The 15085-nt window shown below is 44.8% G+C and overlaps 1 protein-coding gene across 1 annotated transcript in view; it reads right to left on the reverse strand.

Annotated features, from left to right (window-relative positions):
* Positions 1–15085, reverse strand: part of LOC124720227 (solute carrier family 2, facilitated glucose transporter member 8-like) — an 82419-nt gene that overhangs the window by 55855 nt on the left and 11479 nt on the right. Inside the window, exon 2 of the mRNA XM_047245548.1 lies at positions 1946–2061. Coding sequence (XP_047101504.1) covers positions 1946–2048 — 103 coding nt within the window. The 5' untranslated portion in view covers positions 2049–2061. The remainder of the gene's footprint in view (positions 1–1945; positions 2062–15085) is intronic.

Here is a 15085-nt window from a genome sequence, read left to right on the forward strand (position 1 = left end):
TTCTAAGGACTCTCCCAATGAATCTCAACCTGGTACCCACCTTACCAACAATTAATTTTATATGATCATTCCACTTCAAATCGTTACGCACGCATACTCCCAGATATTTTACAGAAGTAATTGCTACCAGTGTTTGTTCCGCTATCATATAATCATACAATAAAGGATCCTTCTTTCTATGTATTCGCAATACATTACATTTGTCTATGTTAAGGGTGAGTTGCCACTCCCTGCACCAAGTGCCTATCCGCTGCACATCTTCCTGCATTTAGCTGCAATTTTCTAATGCTGCAACTTCTCTGTATACTGGGGCATGATCCGCAAAAAGCCGCATGGAACTTCCGACACTATCTACTAGGTCATTTATATATATTGTGAAAAGAAAGGTCCCATAACACTCCCCTGTGGCACATCAGAGGTTACTTTAACATCTGTAGACGTCTCTCCATCGAGAACAACATGTTGTGTTCTGTTTGCTAAAAACTCTTCAATCCAGCCACACAGCTAGTCTGATATTCCGTAGGCTCTTACTTTGTCTATCAGGCGACACTGTAGAACTGTATCGAACGCCTTCCGGAAGTCAAGGAAAGTGGCATCTACCTGGGAGCCTGTATCTAATATTTTCTGGGTCTCATGAACAAATAAAGCGAGTTGGGCCTCACACGATCGCTGTTTCCGTAATCCATGTTGATTCCTACAGAGTAGATTCTGGGTTTCCAGAAACGACATGATATGCGAGCAAAAAACATGTTCAAAAATTCTACAACAGATCGGTGTCAGAGATATAGAGGTCTATAGTCCTGTGCATCTGCTCGACGACCCTTCTAGAAGAATGGGACTACCTGTGCTCTTTTCCAATCATTTGGAACCTTCTGTTCCTCTAGAGACTTGCGGTACACGGCTTTTAGAAGGGGGGCAAGTTCTTTCGCGTACTCTGTGTAGAATCGAACTGGTATCCCGTCAGGTCCAGTGGACTTTCCTCTGTTGAGTGATTTCAGTGGCTTTTCTATTCCTTGCACACTTATTTCGATGTCAGCCATATTTTCGTTTGTTGAGACTCGTAGAGGACTGTGTGGATGCAATCATAGCGGATAACATGACTATGTTGAGACATCTGATGGGATTGCAACAGTGCCAGAGCATGTGTTACAAAGAACATGGCAAGAAATTGAAAACAGTCTCGATGTCCTTTCTGTTTCAAATGGTTCAAATGTAGAGGTGTACTGATGATTATTAAATAAATTAATTTAGATGCTATTGCATATGGTGCGAGTTCATCATCATGTGTACTGCACATTTTTCTCCTCACTTTTGAAGTGTACAAGGTCTTTCATGGCAGCTAGCTGAAATCCAAACCTGGACAGGTGTCCCATGGGAGCTTTCTGAGATTCCAGATTCGTGCAAAAATTATCACTGCTGAGCAGAGTGAAATTTTTGTTTTATTTTGCGAAAGACACGTAAACGTAGAGTTCTCTGACTACTATATCAATGAGTCACAATTGGTACAGGTCAGCTCATAGAAATACCTGGGAGTAGCAGTTTCTAAGGATGTGGAATGTTGTGACCAGTTGGCCTATTTATAGGTAAGTCAGATCACTGACTGTGATTCATTGGTAGAACATTGGGAAAACACAGTAATTGCACAAAGTGGACTGCATACAAGTCTTCTGTGACCAACCAGTCTTAGAGGACTCTGACAAAGTAGGACATTGGCCCACGACCTTGAAGATACAGAGGATAATGGCCTTAGGACATTGACCCTTTTGGGAGATCTGGCAACAGTGTAAGCTTGACCCCTGAATTTTGGAGGATCTGGCAACAATGCAGACTGTCTTTGTGCCAGTACAGCTCCACTACTGCTAGGTGTAACTATTTTTAGGGATATGGTGTTGAGCAATCACATTGGACCAGCCGTGTGTAAGGCAGTTGTCAGACTTGTACTCACTAGCAATGGCGGCCAGGTGCTGCTTCAGTCTGCTGGCTCTTCGGCTTCCTTCAGCTGCATGTTCAGGAGGCGGCTTCATCTCCAGTTCGACAGAAATGGTCATGATGTACTGCCTGCTGTAAAAACAAAACGATTCATTGCTAACATGCATGTGTCAATAGTAAAAGCAATGTGTATTAGTATACTAATGTGAAAGGGACATGTTGCACAGTGATCCTTCAAAATAGGAAAAGTTGTTAATCACATTACAGTAATTATCTGACTAAACTTTTATTCCATTCGGGAGTAATATTCATCATCAACAAGGCAAATGCAGGTATGGTTCCTTTGGAAATGACATATACATCTGGATCTACATCATCAGCTCCATCTGTACTTAGGAAGCTACGTTGCAGTGTGTAGCGAAGGGTACTTTGTGCAGCAGTGTCACTTTCCCATTTTCCAGTTCCATTCGCGAACAGTTCATGCGATGAACGGTTGCTGGTAAGCCTCCATGTGAGTTTGGGTCTCTCAAATCTTACCCTCCTGTCCTTCTCGCGAGATATACAGGATGGAGAAAAATTATGGTTCAAATGGCTCTGAGCACTATGTGACTTAACTTCTGAGGTCATCAGTCGCCTAGAACTTAGAACTAATTAAAGCTAACTAACCTAAGGACATCACACACATCCATGCCCGAGGCAGGATTCGAACTTGCATCTGTAGCGGTCGTTCGGTTCCAGACTGTAGCGCCTAGAACCGCAAAGCCACTCCAGCCAGCGAGAAAAATTATGTTACGAAATTTTAATCCTAGATACCTGATGCCAGTATGAACCAAAATTACTAATGTTGTGTAGGTCGTCAGTGGAAAATTTCTAAACTACAGAAACTTGGCACCACACTCTCCAATTGGCTGCTGGATTGCCCTGCTGCCAGATGCTCTGGACAAGGCATGACCTCGAATGCTTTGCCTGCCAGAGATTGCAATGTATCCGAGATAGCCGGCATGTTCGGTGGTACCACTCCAGCCTTCCACTCAGGGGGCCTGGGGGCGAATCCACCAGGGTCCCGACACATCCATTATAGTTTCATGATAAGATGTACTGTAAACAAACCCATTAATAGCTGTTAGTTTGCATACAGAAAGTCTTTTACAAATTGTGTCGGCCCTGAAAAGGGCCTTTTTTTGTAGCAGGACATGTTTACTTAAAGCAGTTGCCCGAACTGGCGACCCACTGATGCGACACAAGCTTGGTAATGTCGAACGGTGTTTTGTCGAATTCTTTCAAAGATTGGTGGCATGCTGAATGCGATCCATTAATTACACAATGTTCCTAAGTATTTAGAGTCCGGGTGGGTGAACTAGAACCTCGAAAAATCCCCACAGGTAAAAGTCTGGTGATCGCGGGGGCCTACGAGCACCTCTGCCCAATTATCTGGCCGTCGAAGAGTCCATTTAAGTATCCACACACAGCACAAATGTTATGTGTGGGCACCCCATCGTACTACAGCCACATGCGTAGCCGTATGTCCAGGGGAACATCTTCCAGCAGGCTGGGTAGAGTTTCTTGCAAAAAGTGAAAGTAATGTGCCCCGGTAAGTCGAGGAGGTATATGGACCGACCCAATCAGATTGTCAGCCAAAATGCCTGCCCAAACGTTGAGCGAAAATTGTTCCTGGTGTCCGTGGACGTACGTGACATGAGGATTTCCCCTTGCCCAGTAATAAATGTTTCGAGTGTTGTAAAGGCTATCCCGATGGAAGGTGCTCTCGTCAGTAAACAATGCAATGGGGAGGAAGTCGGGATCTCGTGCAACACTTTGCAGAAACCACTGGCAAAACCCTAGCCCATGTTCATAGTCCGCCACAGGTTTTATGTCTTGGACAGGGCGGAAACTAAATGGATGCTGGCCGTCATCCCTCAAACCGATGAGTGACCCCCACATCGTGTCCAACCACTCGAGTACTTGTAGACGCTTCCTCGATGCGCTCCAGAACTGTCGCTTCAAATGCAACATCCCGTCATGTTCAAGGTCTTCCAGCATCACCGTGATATCCTGCTAACGAGCCTGTTTCGCCAAGTCACCGGTGAACTGCTGTAAACGTTTGCGAGTGTGGGTGGCGTCCTGCTGGGTACCGTTCCTCATACAACCGTCCAGCTTCATGTTCATTACCGTCGGCTAGTCCAAAAACAAATACCACATCTCAGTGTTCTTCAAATGAATACTGTGCCACCGTGCTTACTGTGTGACTAGATTGCAGGTGACGTGTGTGTGCTCTGAGGCAAAGCTTGCGTGTGAATGCCTCTGACATGAGGTGGAGACAAATGGCAAGGTCTATTGGACACGTGTGCGTATCACGATAGGGCAGTGACGGGGTGAGGCAAATTTGTGTGTGTGTGGACTGAGAACCATAGCGCTGCCCGTCAACCGATGAACTTCAACAGGGCAATCCCACAGCCAATCGGAGTGCATGGCGCCAAGTTTCCGCAGTTTAAAAACGGCGCTTGTCGACCTACACAACATTAGTAATTTTGGTCCCTACTGGCATCAGCCATCCAGGGTAAAAATTTTATAACACAATTTTTTTTCTACCCTGTATGTACACTCATGCTCATAAATTAAGGATAATGCTCATACATGGTGAAACAGCGCTCTGGTGGACGGTTTGTGGGTTTAAATTACCTTGCGGTACGGCCATGCAGTGCATTTGACCTGCGGTCTTCACATGGTGACGCTGGCAGCAGTCCACGTATGCAGAGGTGTGTCAGTCCATGTCAGAGCACGGTGAAGCGAGTAAGTGTACAGGCCTTTTCAGACGTGCTAATGGTGAATGTGTGTTGAAAATGGCTCAAAGAACACATATTGATGACATTATGAGGGGTAGAATACTAGGGCAACTGGAGGCTGGTCAAACACAGCAGGTCATAGCACGGGCTCTCCATGTGCCACAAAGTGTGATCTCAAGATTATGGCAACGAGTCCAGCAGACACGAAACGTGTCCAGGCGCTACAGTACGGGACGTCCACAGTGTACAACACCACAAGAAGACCGATATATGACCATCAGTGCCCACAGACGGCCACAGAGTACTGCAGGTAGCCTCACTCGGGTCCTTACCGCAGCCACTGGAATAGTTGTCTCCAGACACACAGTCTACAGATGGCTGAACAGAGACGGTTTATTCACCTGGAGACCTGCAAGACGCAGTCCACTGACCCATGGTCACAGGAGAGCCCGTAAAGTACGTGGACATTGGAACAGTGGTCCCCTGGTTATGTTCACGGATGAGTCCGTGTATAGTCTGAACAGTGATTGTGGCCGGGTTTTCATCTGGTGTGCACCAGGAATCAGATACCAACCCCTTAATGTCCTTGAAAGGCACCTGCATGGAGATCGTGGTTTGATGATGTGGGATGGGATTATGATTGGTGCACGTACACCCCTGCATGTCTTTGACAGAGGAACTGTAACAGGTCAGGTGTATCAGGATGTCATTTTGCACATGTCCACCTTTTCAGGGGTGCAGTGGGTCCCACCTTCCTCCTGATGGATGATAATGCACAGCCCCACCGAGCTGTCTTTGTGGAAGAGTATCTTGAAATAGGCGAAACAGACAAATGGAGTGGCCTGCCTCTTCTCCAGACCTAAACCCCATTGAGCACATCTGGGATGCTCTCGGTCAACGTATCGCTGCACGTCTTCAAACCCCCGCGACACTTCAGGATTTCTGACAGGCACTGGTGCAAGAATGGGAACCTATACCCCAGCATCTGCTCGACCACCTGATCCAGAGTATGCCAACCCATTGTGTGGTCAGTGTACGTATGCATGGTGATCATATCCCACATTCATGTCGTGGTACATGCGCAGGAAACAGTGGCGTTTTGTAGCACATGTGTTTTGGGACGGTTTTCTCAACTTATCACCAATACCGCGCCTATGCTATTAGCGCCAGTTTTGCGTAGTGCCACGTTGTGTGGCACCACATTCTGCAATTATTCTTAATTTATGAACATGAGTGTAGGAGTAAGCAATATATTGATTAACTCTTGTAAGGACTCGAAACTTTAGCAGTAGAGCACACCGTGATGCAGAATGCCTCTCTTGCAGAGTCTGCCACAGGAGTTCACTGAGCCTCTCTGTGGCACTTTCGCGCTCAGTAAATGAGCTTGTAGAGAAACGCACTGCTCTTCTTTGGATCTTCTCTGTTTGTCCTGTCTGGTATGGAACCGAGACTGACGAGCAATATTCAGGCTTTGGTTGAACGAGGCTTTTATAAGCTACCTCCTTCATACGAGGGTCACTCCAAAAAAATGCGGTGGTTAGCACACTGGACTCGCATTCGGGAGGATGACGGTTCAATCCCGCGTCCGGCCATCCTGATTTGGGTTTTCCGTGATTTCCCAAAATCGCTCCAAGCAAATGCCGGGATGGTTCCTTTGAAAGGGCACAGCCGACTTCCTTCCCCTTCCTTCCCTAATCCGATGAGACCGATACCTCGCTGTTTGGTCTCTTCCTCCAAACAATCCAATCCAATCTAAAAGAGATGCACACTATTTTTGTAAAAATACAGTTTTCATTCTGCATGTGTGAAAGTGTACAGTGTGCAGATACATCTTTCCCGCTTGTTTTCAAACTTAGTTCAACCTGTTCCCGTGAGTGGCGCTGTCACAGCATGTCTTCAAGATGGATGCTACACTTGAAGTTCGTCAGAAGCAACGTGCTGTCATAGAATTCCTGTGCTGTGAAAAGGAGACAGTAGGAAACATCCACAAGCGGTTCAAAAAGGTGTACGGAGAGGCTGCTGTCGATGGCAGTACAGTTAGTCGGTGGGCGAGCAGGTTACGCGATGAAACCAGGCACGGCAATATTGAGGATTGTCCTCGCAGCGGCAGGCCTCGTACTGCACACACTCCAGACACTGTGCAGAGAGTTAACGAAATGGTGACTGCTGACAGACGCATCACAGTGAACGAATTGTCACACTACGTTGTGATAGGGGAAGGAAGTGTTTGCAGAATACTGAAAGTGTTGGCGTTAAAAAAGGTTTGTGCCTGGTGGGTTACCAGGATGTTGACAGTGGCTCACAAAAAAACAAGAAAAACGGTATGCAGCGAACTTTTGGAACAGTACGAGAATGTTGGAGATGAATTTCTTGGAAGAATTCTGACAGGTAATGAAACATGGCTCCATCATTTTTCACCAGAGACGAAGAGGCAATCAGTGGAGTGGCATCATGCAAATTCACCCAAGAAAAAAAATTCAAAACCACACCTTCTGCTGGAAAAAATATGGCTACGGTGTTTTTAGATTCCAAAGGACTCTTGCTTGTGGACATCGTGCCAAGTGGAACCACCATAAATTCTGATGCATATGTGATGACACTGAAGAAACTTCGAGCTCGACTGAATCGTGTTCGACCACATCGGCAAAAGCAGGACGTTTTGCTGTTGCACGACAATGCACGGCCACATGTCAGTCGAAAAACCGTGGAAGCGATCACAAAACTCGGATTGACAACACTGAAACACCCGCCTTACAGTCCTGACCTGGCTCCATGTGACTATCATCTCTTTGGGAAACTGAAAGACTCTCTTCGTGGAACAAGGTTTGACGATGGTGACTCCCTTGTGCACGCTGCCAAACAGTGGCTCCAGAAGGTTGGGCCAGAATTTTACCGTGCGGGTATACAGGCGCTGGTTCCAAGATGGCGTAAGGCAGTTAAGAGGGATGGAAATTATGTGGAGAAATGAAAATATTGTTCCTAAAGGGTGTATCTACAGACTCTAAAACTTTCAGACATGTAGAATAAAAAATGTAGAAAAAATAGTGTGCGTTTCTTTTGCAGTGACCCTCGTATGTCTACTGCACTTCCTGAGGACTCTTCCAGTCAATATGAATCTTGTATCTGCTTCACCCATGGTGAATTTTATGTGGTCGTTCCACTTTAAACCGCTCCCTACCCACACTTCCTGATATTTTATGCAAGTAATTCCTTCCCGCGATCGTTCTGAAACTGTGAAATCAACACTACATTTGTAAATGTAGGCTTCCGCGGCCGTTGTCACATTGTTGTTGTGGTCTTCAGTCCTGAGACTGGTTTGATGCAGCTCCCCATGCTACTCTATCCTGTGCAAGCTTCTTCATCTCCCAGTACCTACTGCAACCTACATCCTTCTGAATCTGCTTAGTGTATTCATCTCTTGGTCTCCACGATTTTTACCCTCCACGCTGCCCTCCAATGCTGAATTTGTGATACCTTGATGCCTCAGAACATGTCCTACTAACCGGTCCCTCCTTCTCGTCAAGTTGTGCCACAAACTCCTCCCCAATTCTATTCAGTATCTCCTCATTAGTTATGTGATCTACCCATCTAATCTTCGTTGTCACAGTCAATAAAATTCTTCTGGGTTTGAGGCCGCAGCGTCAACTATAAAATTCCGACGTTTCGGCGACTATTGCAAGACGGCTTCCTCAAGGTGTACTGTTAACTGCCAAACGTGACGACAAGTTTCCGTAGTTTAAAAATCGTGCGATGTCGACCTACACAACATTAGTAATTTTGGTTCCTACATTGCAGTCATCGTCGATGATTTCATGAGCTTAAGTGTTATAATTAGAGACCAGATTATATGCATTTGCATGTTGCATATGCATCTGCATATTTGGCTCCTTTTCAACGGTTATTGCGTATTTTAACTAAAAACTAGTGACGATACGTATTTTCGCTTTATGTTTACAATATTTTAAAAATTTAGACTGGGGTCTCTAGCTCTATCTAGTTATGATGTCTCACTGATTGACCGCACAACTGCGTGTAATCGATAACCGTGAAGCAACTGCGTAGCGAAATCGTTACAGAAGAGGAACAAGCAGAGAGAGTTAATGCTCCTGCTCCCTCGCCCACGGTTTCTCCCTTCCGCTGTCACACTGAACGCGTCGGCAACAATTAAATAAAACCGCGCAAGCTTTTAGTCGCACGTCCATTGTTTCAGTTTAGCTTCCTATTTACTTGTACACGGCTGAACGTGTTTACGGCGTGTAGTGCGTAACGCGTTGTGCGCTACGCCACTCAAAAAACAGAACGTCGTTTCGTGGATAGCTGACCACCCTGGAACACCTAAAAAAAAAAAAAAAAGGCTCTGAGCACTATGGGACTTAACATCTGAGGTCATCAGTCCCCAAGAACTGAGAACTATTTAAACCTAATGTAACAATACGAGTCAAGACAGAGGTAACGGAACTTGAAAAGCGTATTTGCTTCTATTGGTTACGGTAGAGAGATCGATCTTTCGGTCCTGTCTGTATATTTATATATAATATCGCACGAATAAAGGCTGGGCGAGTGTAAAGCTATCGTTAAAAACGCACGCCGCGCGATTTGTTACGATTTGGTCGGTCATAATAATAATAACATGCATTTGAATACAATTAAAATATAACGACGATACCTTTGTGATCCACCAGAAAAACTTATGTGCAAACAGTATCACTCTAAAAAATGTGATGAGTGTGGTTGTTCGTACAACCAATTATATAAGGAAGCATGGGCTACAACACAGGCTATTTAAAAGCTTTCTTGAGCATGAAAGCCAGTATGGTAGGCTGCCTTATTACAGCGAGGTCCGCTGGCTTAGTCGTGGCGAATTATTAAATCGATTTTTTTGCCTATTAGATGGGATAAATATATTCATGGAAATAAATATGAGGGCAGTTCAATAAGTAATGCAACACATTTTTTTTTCTGAAACAGGGGTTGTTTTATTCAGCATTGAAATACACAAGATTATTCCCCAATCTTTTAGCTACACAACACTATTTTTCAACGTAATCTCCATTCAATGCTACGGCCTTATGCCACCATGAAATGAGGGCCTGTATGCCTGAACGGTACCATTCCACTGGTCGATGTCGGAGCCAACGTCGTACTGCATCAATAACTTCTTCATCATCCGCGTAGTGCCTCCCACGGATTGCGTCCTTCATTGGGCCAAACATATGGAAATTCGACGGTGCGAGCTCGGGGCTGTAGGGTGCATGAGGAAGAACAGTCCACTGAAGTTTTGTGAGCTCCTCTCGGGTGCGAAGACTTGTGTGAGGTCTTGCATTGTCATGAAGAAGGAGAAGTTCGTTCAGATTTTTGTGCCTACGAACACGCTGAAGTCATTTCTTCAATTTCTAAAGAGTAGCACAATACACTTCAGAGTTGATCGTTTGACCATGGGGAAGGGCATCGAACAGAATAACCCCTTCAGCGTCCCAGAAGACTGTAACCACGACTTTACCGGCTGAGGGTATGGCTTTAAACTTTTTCTTGGTAGGGGAGTGGGTGTGGCGCCACTCCATTGATTGCCGTTTTGTTTCAGGTTCAAAGTGATGAACCCATGTTTCATCCCCTGTAACAATCTTTGACAGGAAATTGTCACCCTCAGCCACATGACGAGCAAGCAATTCCGCACAGATGGTTCTCCTTTGCTCTTTATGGTGTTCGGTTAGACAACGAGGGACCCAGCGGGAACAAACCTTTGAATATCCCAAATGGTGAACAATTGTGACAGCACTACCAACAGAGATGTCAAGTTGAGCACTGAGTTGTTTGATGGTGATCCGTCGATCATCTCGAACGAGTGTGTTCGCACGCTCCGCCATTGCAGGAGTCACAGCTGTGCACGGCCCGCCCGCACGCGGGAGATCAGACAGTCTTGCTTGACCTTGCGGCGATGATGACACACGCTTTGCCCAACGACTCACCGTGCTTTTGTCCACTGCCAGATCACCGTAGACATTCTGCACGCGCCTATGAATATCTGAGATGCCCTGGTTTTCCGCCAAAAGAAACTCGATCACTGCCCGTTGTTTGCAACGCACATCCGTTACAGACGCCATTTTAACAGCTCCGTACAGCGCTGCCACCGGTCGGAAGTCAATGAAACTGTACGAGACGAAGCGGGAATGTTTGAAAATATTCCACAAGAAATTTCCGGTTTTTTCAACCAAAATTGGCCGAGAAAAAAAAAGTGTTGCATCACTTATAGAACTGCCCTCATAACGTGTGTTCCTGAATTGAAAGAGCCTTCATGGAAATGTGATCTAGCGTTCTTAGCAGATTTAACTAGCCATCTGAATGCTTTGAACATTTCACTACAAGATTAAAGATCTGCTAATTACTCATTTCATAGATCGAACACGAACTTTTAAAATGAAATTGATGCTTTGGGTGAGTCAACTGGGAACAAGAAATCTAGCTCATTTTCCTAAATTATCATCCGTGCAAGATGTTCACAAAGACTGTGAACGTTATTCACATAGTTTCGTTGCCCTTAAGGAAGAATTTGATCAACGCTTTCAAGATCTGACAGCACTAGACAGTGATTTTGATCTGTTCTCCTCTCCGTATTCAGCGTATATTGAAGAGATTCGTCGTGAGCTGCAACTAGAAATTATTGACCTCCAGTGTGACAGAGAATACAGAGACAAATTTCGGCACAAGAAAAACATTTTGGAATTCTACAGACACTTCCCTCATAATAGATTTCCTCGTTTACACAAATTGGCGACTACAATAATATCAATGTTCGGTTCCACGTATGTCTGCGAACAACTGTTCTCTGCAATGAAATGTAACAAGACGCGCCTGAGAAACGCATTGTCTGATCGAAATTTAAACTGCACGCTGCGCCTACAGTGCACAAGAACAATTACTCCGAACTTAGACGCAATTGTAAAGGGCAAAAAGTACAAGATAACCGATAATCCCACACTTCAGTGACATCTTTTATTGTGTAACAGTTCACAAATTAATGCGAATTTAGAGGCATACACCAAGTTAATAAAATTATTTGGCACATGTACATTCTCCTTTATTTGTTTCATTTGTCGCAGTAATAATTCGTGAGTGATATCCCTGCAGGTGGCTGCGGATTTACATTGACTGGCGGCAGCTGTTGTGTGCCCCACGTGACCCTCCCCACTCTCCGCTCTGGTCCGGTAGTGGGGGTAGCGTGCTCGCGCCCTGCTGCTCACAGCTTGCTCCGCGAGCACGTATGTTGTGAAGCCCTGTTCTAGTTGGACCACTTTTTTCGCTTTGTGATAGATGGCGCTCTAATAATCACAAACGTATGGCTCACAATTTTAGATGAACAGTTGGTAACATGTAGGTTTTATAAATTAAAATACAGAACGTAGGTACATTTGAACATTTTATTTCCATTGTTCCAATGTGATACGTATACCTTTGTGAACTTATTATTTCTGAGAACGCATGCTGTTACAGCGTGATTACCTGCAAATGCCACATTAATTCAATAAATGCTCAAAATGTAACCATGTAATGTAACCATCAGTCTGTTTTACGTGTGATTTGTTGGTCCCTCTTACCCGTCTTTCGCCTTTTGACTAAACAAGGCGTCTGCCACGTAGAGTCATACGTTTTGAAGACAATAAATATGCTGTACTGATGGCTACACTTCTGTTTTATCAATACATGACGATACTGAAGATTTTACAATATGTATGAAAACTAATTAAATCTGATAGTGTATATTACGGTGTATTATGGAGTTTTATTAAGACCGAGATCTTGTAATTACGGAAATTTACATGTAACACACTGTATTTCAATATGATTTATTGCTCTGATAAAACATCGCTGTATAATTCTAATTACGTAAAGTAATGTGCAGCACTTGATTCTTTTAGTCAATATGGTCTGTATTTCAATATGTGATTATTTATCTGTTATATCTTCCACAGTTTAGGCCTGAAGATGACGTAGTGTAACGTCGGAACTGGTAGCCTAGAAATAAACCTATACAACGGCGAGTGGTATTGTTTTTATTAAACACTGAACAGCCGTAGTCCCATACTCCACCAGAAGATGGAGTTACATTGATCAAATACGATTCTGATGGTATGTAAGGTGTGTTAATTGCAGTTGACCCTAAATAATGAAAAGTGTGAAGTCATCCACACGAATCCGTTAAACTTCGGTTACACTATAAACGACACCAATCTATACGTGGTAAATTCAACTAAATAGCTAGTAATTACAATTACAAACAATTAAATTGGAAAGAAAACACAGAAAATGGTATGCAGAAGGCATACCAAAGACCTTTTTATTGGCAGAACACTTAGAGGATGCAACAGATCTGCTACAGAGACCGCCTACACTACACTTGTCTGTCCTCATTTGGAGTACTGCTGCGCGGTCTGGGATCCTTACCACATAGGATTGACAGAGTATGGTATCTTCCAGGGATAGCGTGCCCTGTACATAGGCATGTGGTAGCACATATCTTCCAAAAGGTAACGAGACGTCTTGCGGAATAGATAGCCACGCAGATTGGCTGCTGTTCTGTTTTGGACACGCAGACCAGATCGCTATTAACATCTACATCTACATGGATATCTGAAAATCACACTTAAGTGCCTGGCAGAGGGTTCGTCGAACAACCTTCAAAATAATTCCCAATTATTCCAATTTCGAACAGCGGGCGGTAAAAACGAACACCTATATGTTTCCGTGCGATCTCTGATTTCTCTTATATAGATCGGTGTCAGCAAAATACACTACTGGCCATTAAAATTGCTACACCAAGAAGAAATGCAGATGATAAACGGGTATTCATTGCACAAATATATTATACTAGAACTGACATGTGGTTACATTTTCATGCAATTTGGGTGTATAGATCCTGAGAAATCAGTACCCAGAACAACCACCTCTGGCCGTAAAAACGGCCTTGATACGCTTCGCCATTGAGTCAAAGAGAGCTTGGATGGCGTGTACAGGTACAGCTGCCAATGAAGCTTCAACCAGTTTCAACATGATACCATAGTTCATCAAGAGTAATGACTGGCGTATTGTGACGAGCCAGTTGCTCAACCACCATTGACCAGACGCTTTCAGTTGGTGAGAGATCTGTAGAATGTGCTGGCCAGGGCAGCAGTCGAACATTTTCTGTATCCAGAACGGCCGGTACAGGACCTGCAACATTCGGTCGTGCATTATCCTGCCGAAATGTAGGATTTCACAGGCACCGAATGAAGGGTAGAGCCACGGGTCGTAATACATCTGAAATGTAACGTCCACTGTTCAAAGTGCCGTCAGTGCGAACGAGAGGTGACCGAGACATGTAACCAATGGCACCCCATACCATCACGCCGGGTGATACGCCAGTATGGTGATGACGAATACACGCTTCCAATGTGCGTTCATCGCGATGTCGCCAAACACGGATGCCACCATCATGATGCTGTAAACAGAACCTGGATTCGTCCGAAAAAACGACGTTTTGCCATTCGCGCACCCAGGTTCGTCGTTGGGTACACCATCGCAGGCGCTCCTGTCTGTGATGCAGCGTCAAGGGTAACCGCAGCCACGGTCTCCGAACTGATAGTCCGTGTTGCTGCAAACGTCGTCGAACTGTTCGTGGAGATGGTTGTTGTCTTGCAAACGTCCACATCTGTTGACTCAGGGATCGAGACGTGGCTGCACAATCCGTTACAGCCATGCGGATAAGATGCCTGTCACCTCGGCTGCTAGTGATACGAGGCCGTTGCGATCCAGTACGGCGTTCCGTATTACCCTCCTGAACTCATCGATTCCATATTCTGCTAACAGTCATCGGATATCGACCAACGTGAGCAGCAATGTCGCGATACGATAAACCGCAATCACGATAGCTACAATCCGACCTTTATGATAGTCGGGAACGTGATGGCACGCATTTCTCCTCCTTACACGAAGCATCACAACAACGTTTCACCAGGCAACGCCGGTCAACTGCTGTTTGTGTGTGAGAAATCGGTTGGAAACTTTCCTCATGTCAGCACGTTGTGTGAATGCTCTGAAAAGCTAATCATTTGCATATCACAGCATCTTCTTCCTGTCGGTTAAATTTCGCGTCTGTAGCACGTCATCTTCGTGGTGTAGCAATTTTAATGGCCAGTAGTGTATTTTCGTATTCGGAGAACAAAGTGGGATACCGAAATTTCGTGAGAAGATACCACCGCAACGAGTAACGCCTTTATTTTAATGATGTCAACCCCAAATCATATATCCTGTCGGTGACACTCTCTCACTTATTTCTGGATAATACGAAACGAGCTGCCCTTCTTTGAACTTTGTCGATGTACTCCGTCAATCCTATATGG

The sequence above is a fragment of the Schistocerca piceifrons genome, chromosome 11, assembly GCF_021461385.2.
Source record: "Schistocerca piceifrons isolate TAMUIC-IGC-003096 chromosome 11, iqSchPice1.1, whole genome shotgun sequence".
Lineage (NCBI taxonomy): Eukaryota > Metazoa > Arthropoda > Insecta > Orthoptera > Acrididae > Schistocerca > Schistocerca piceifrons.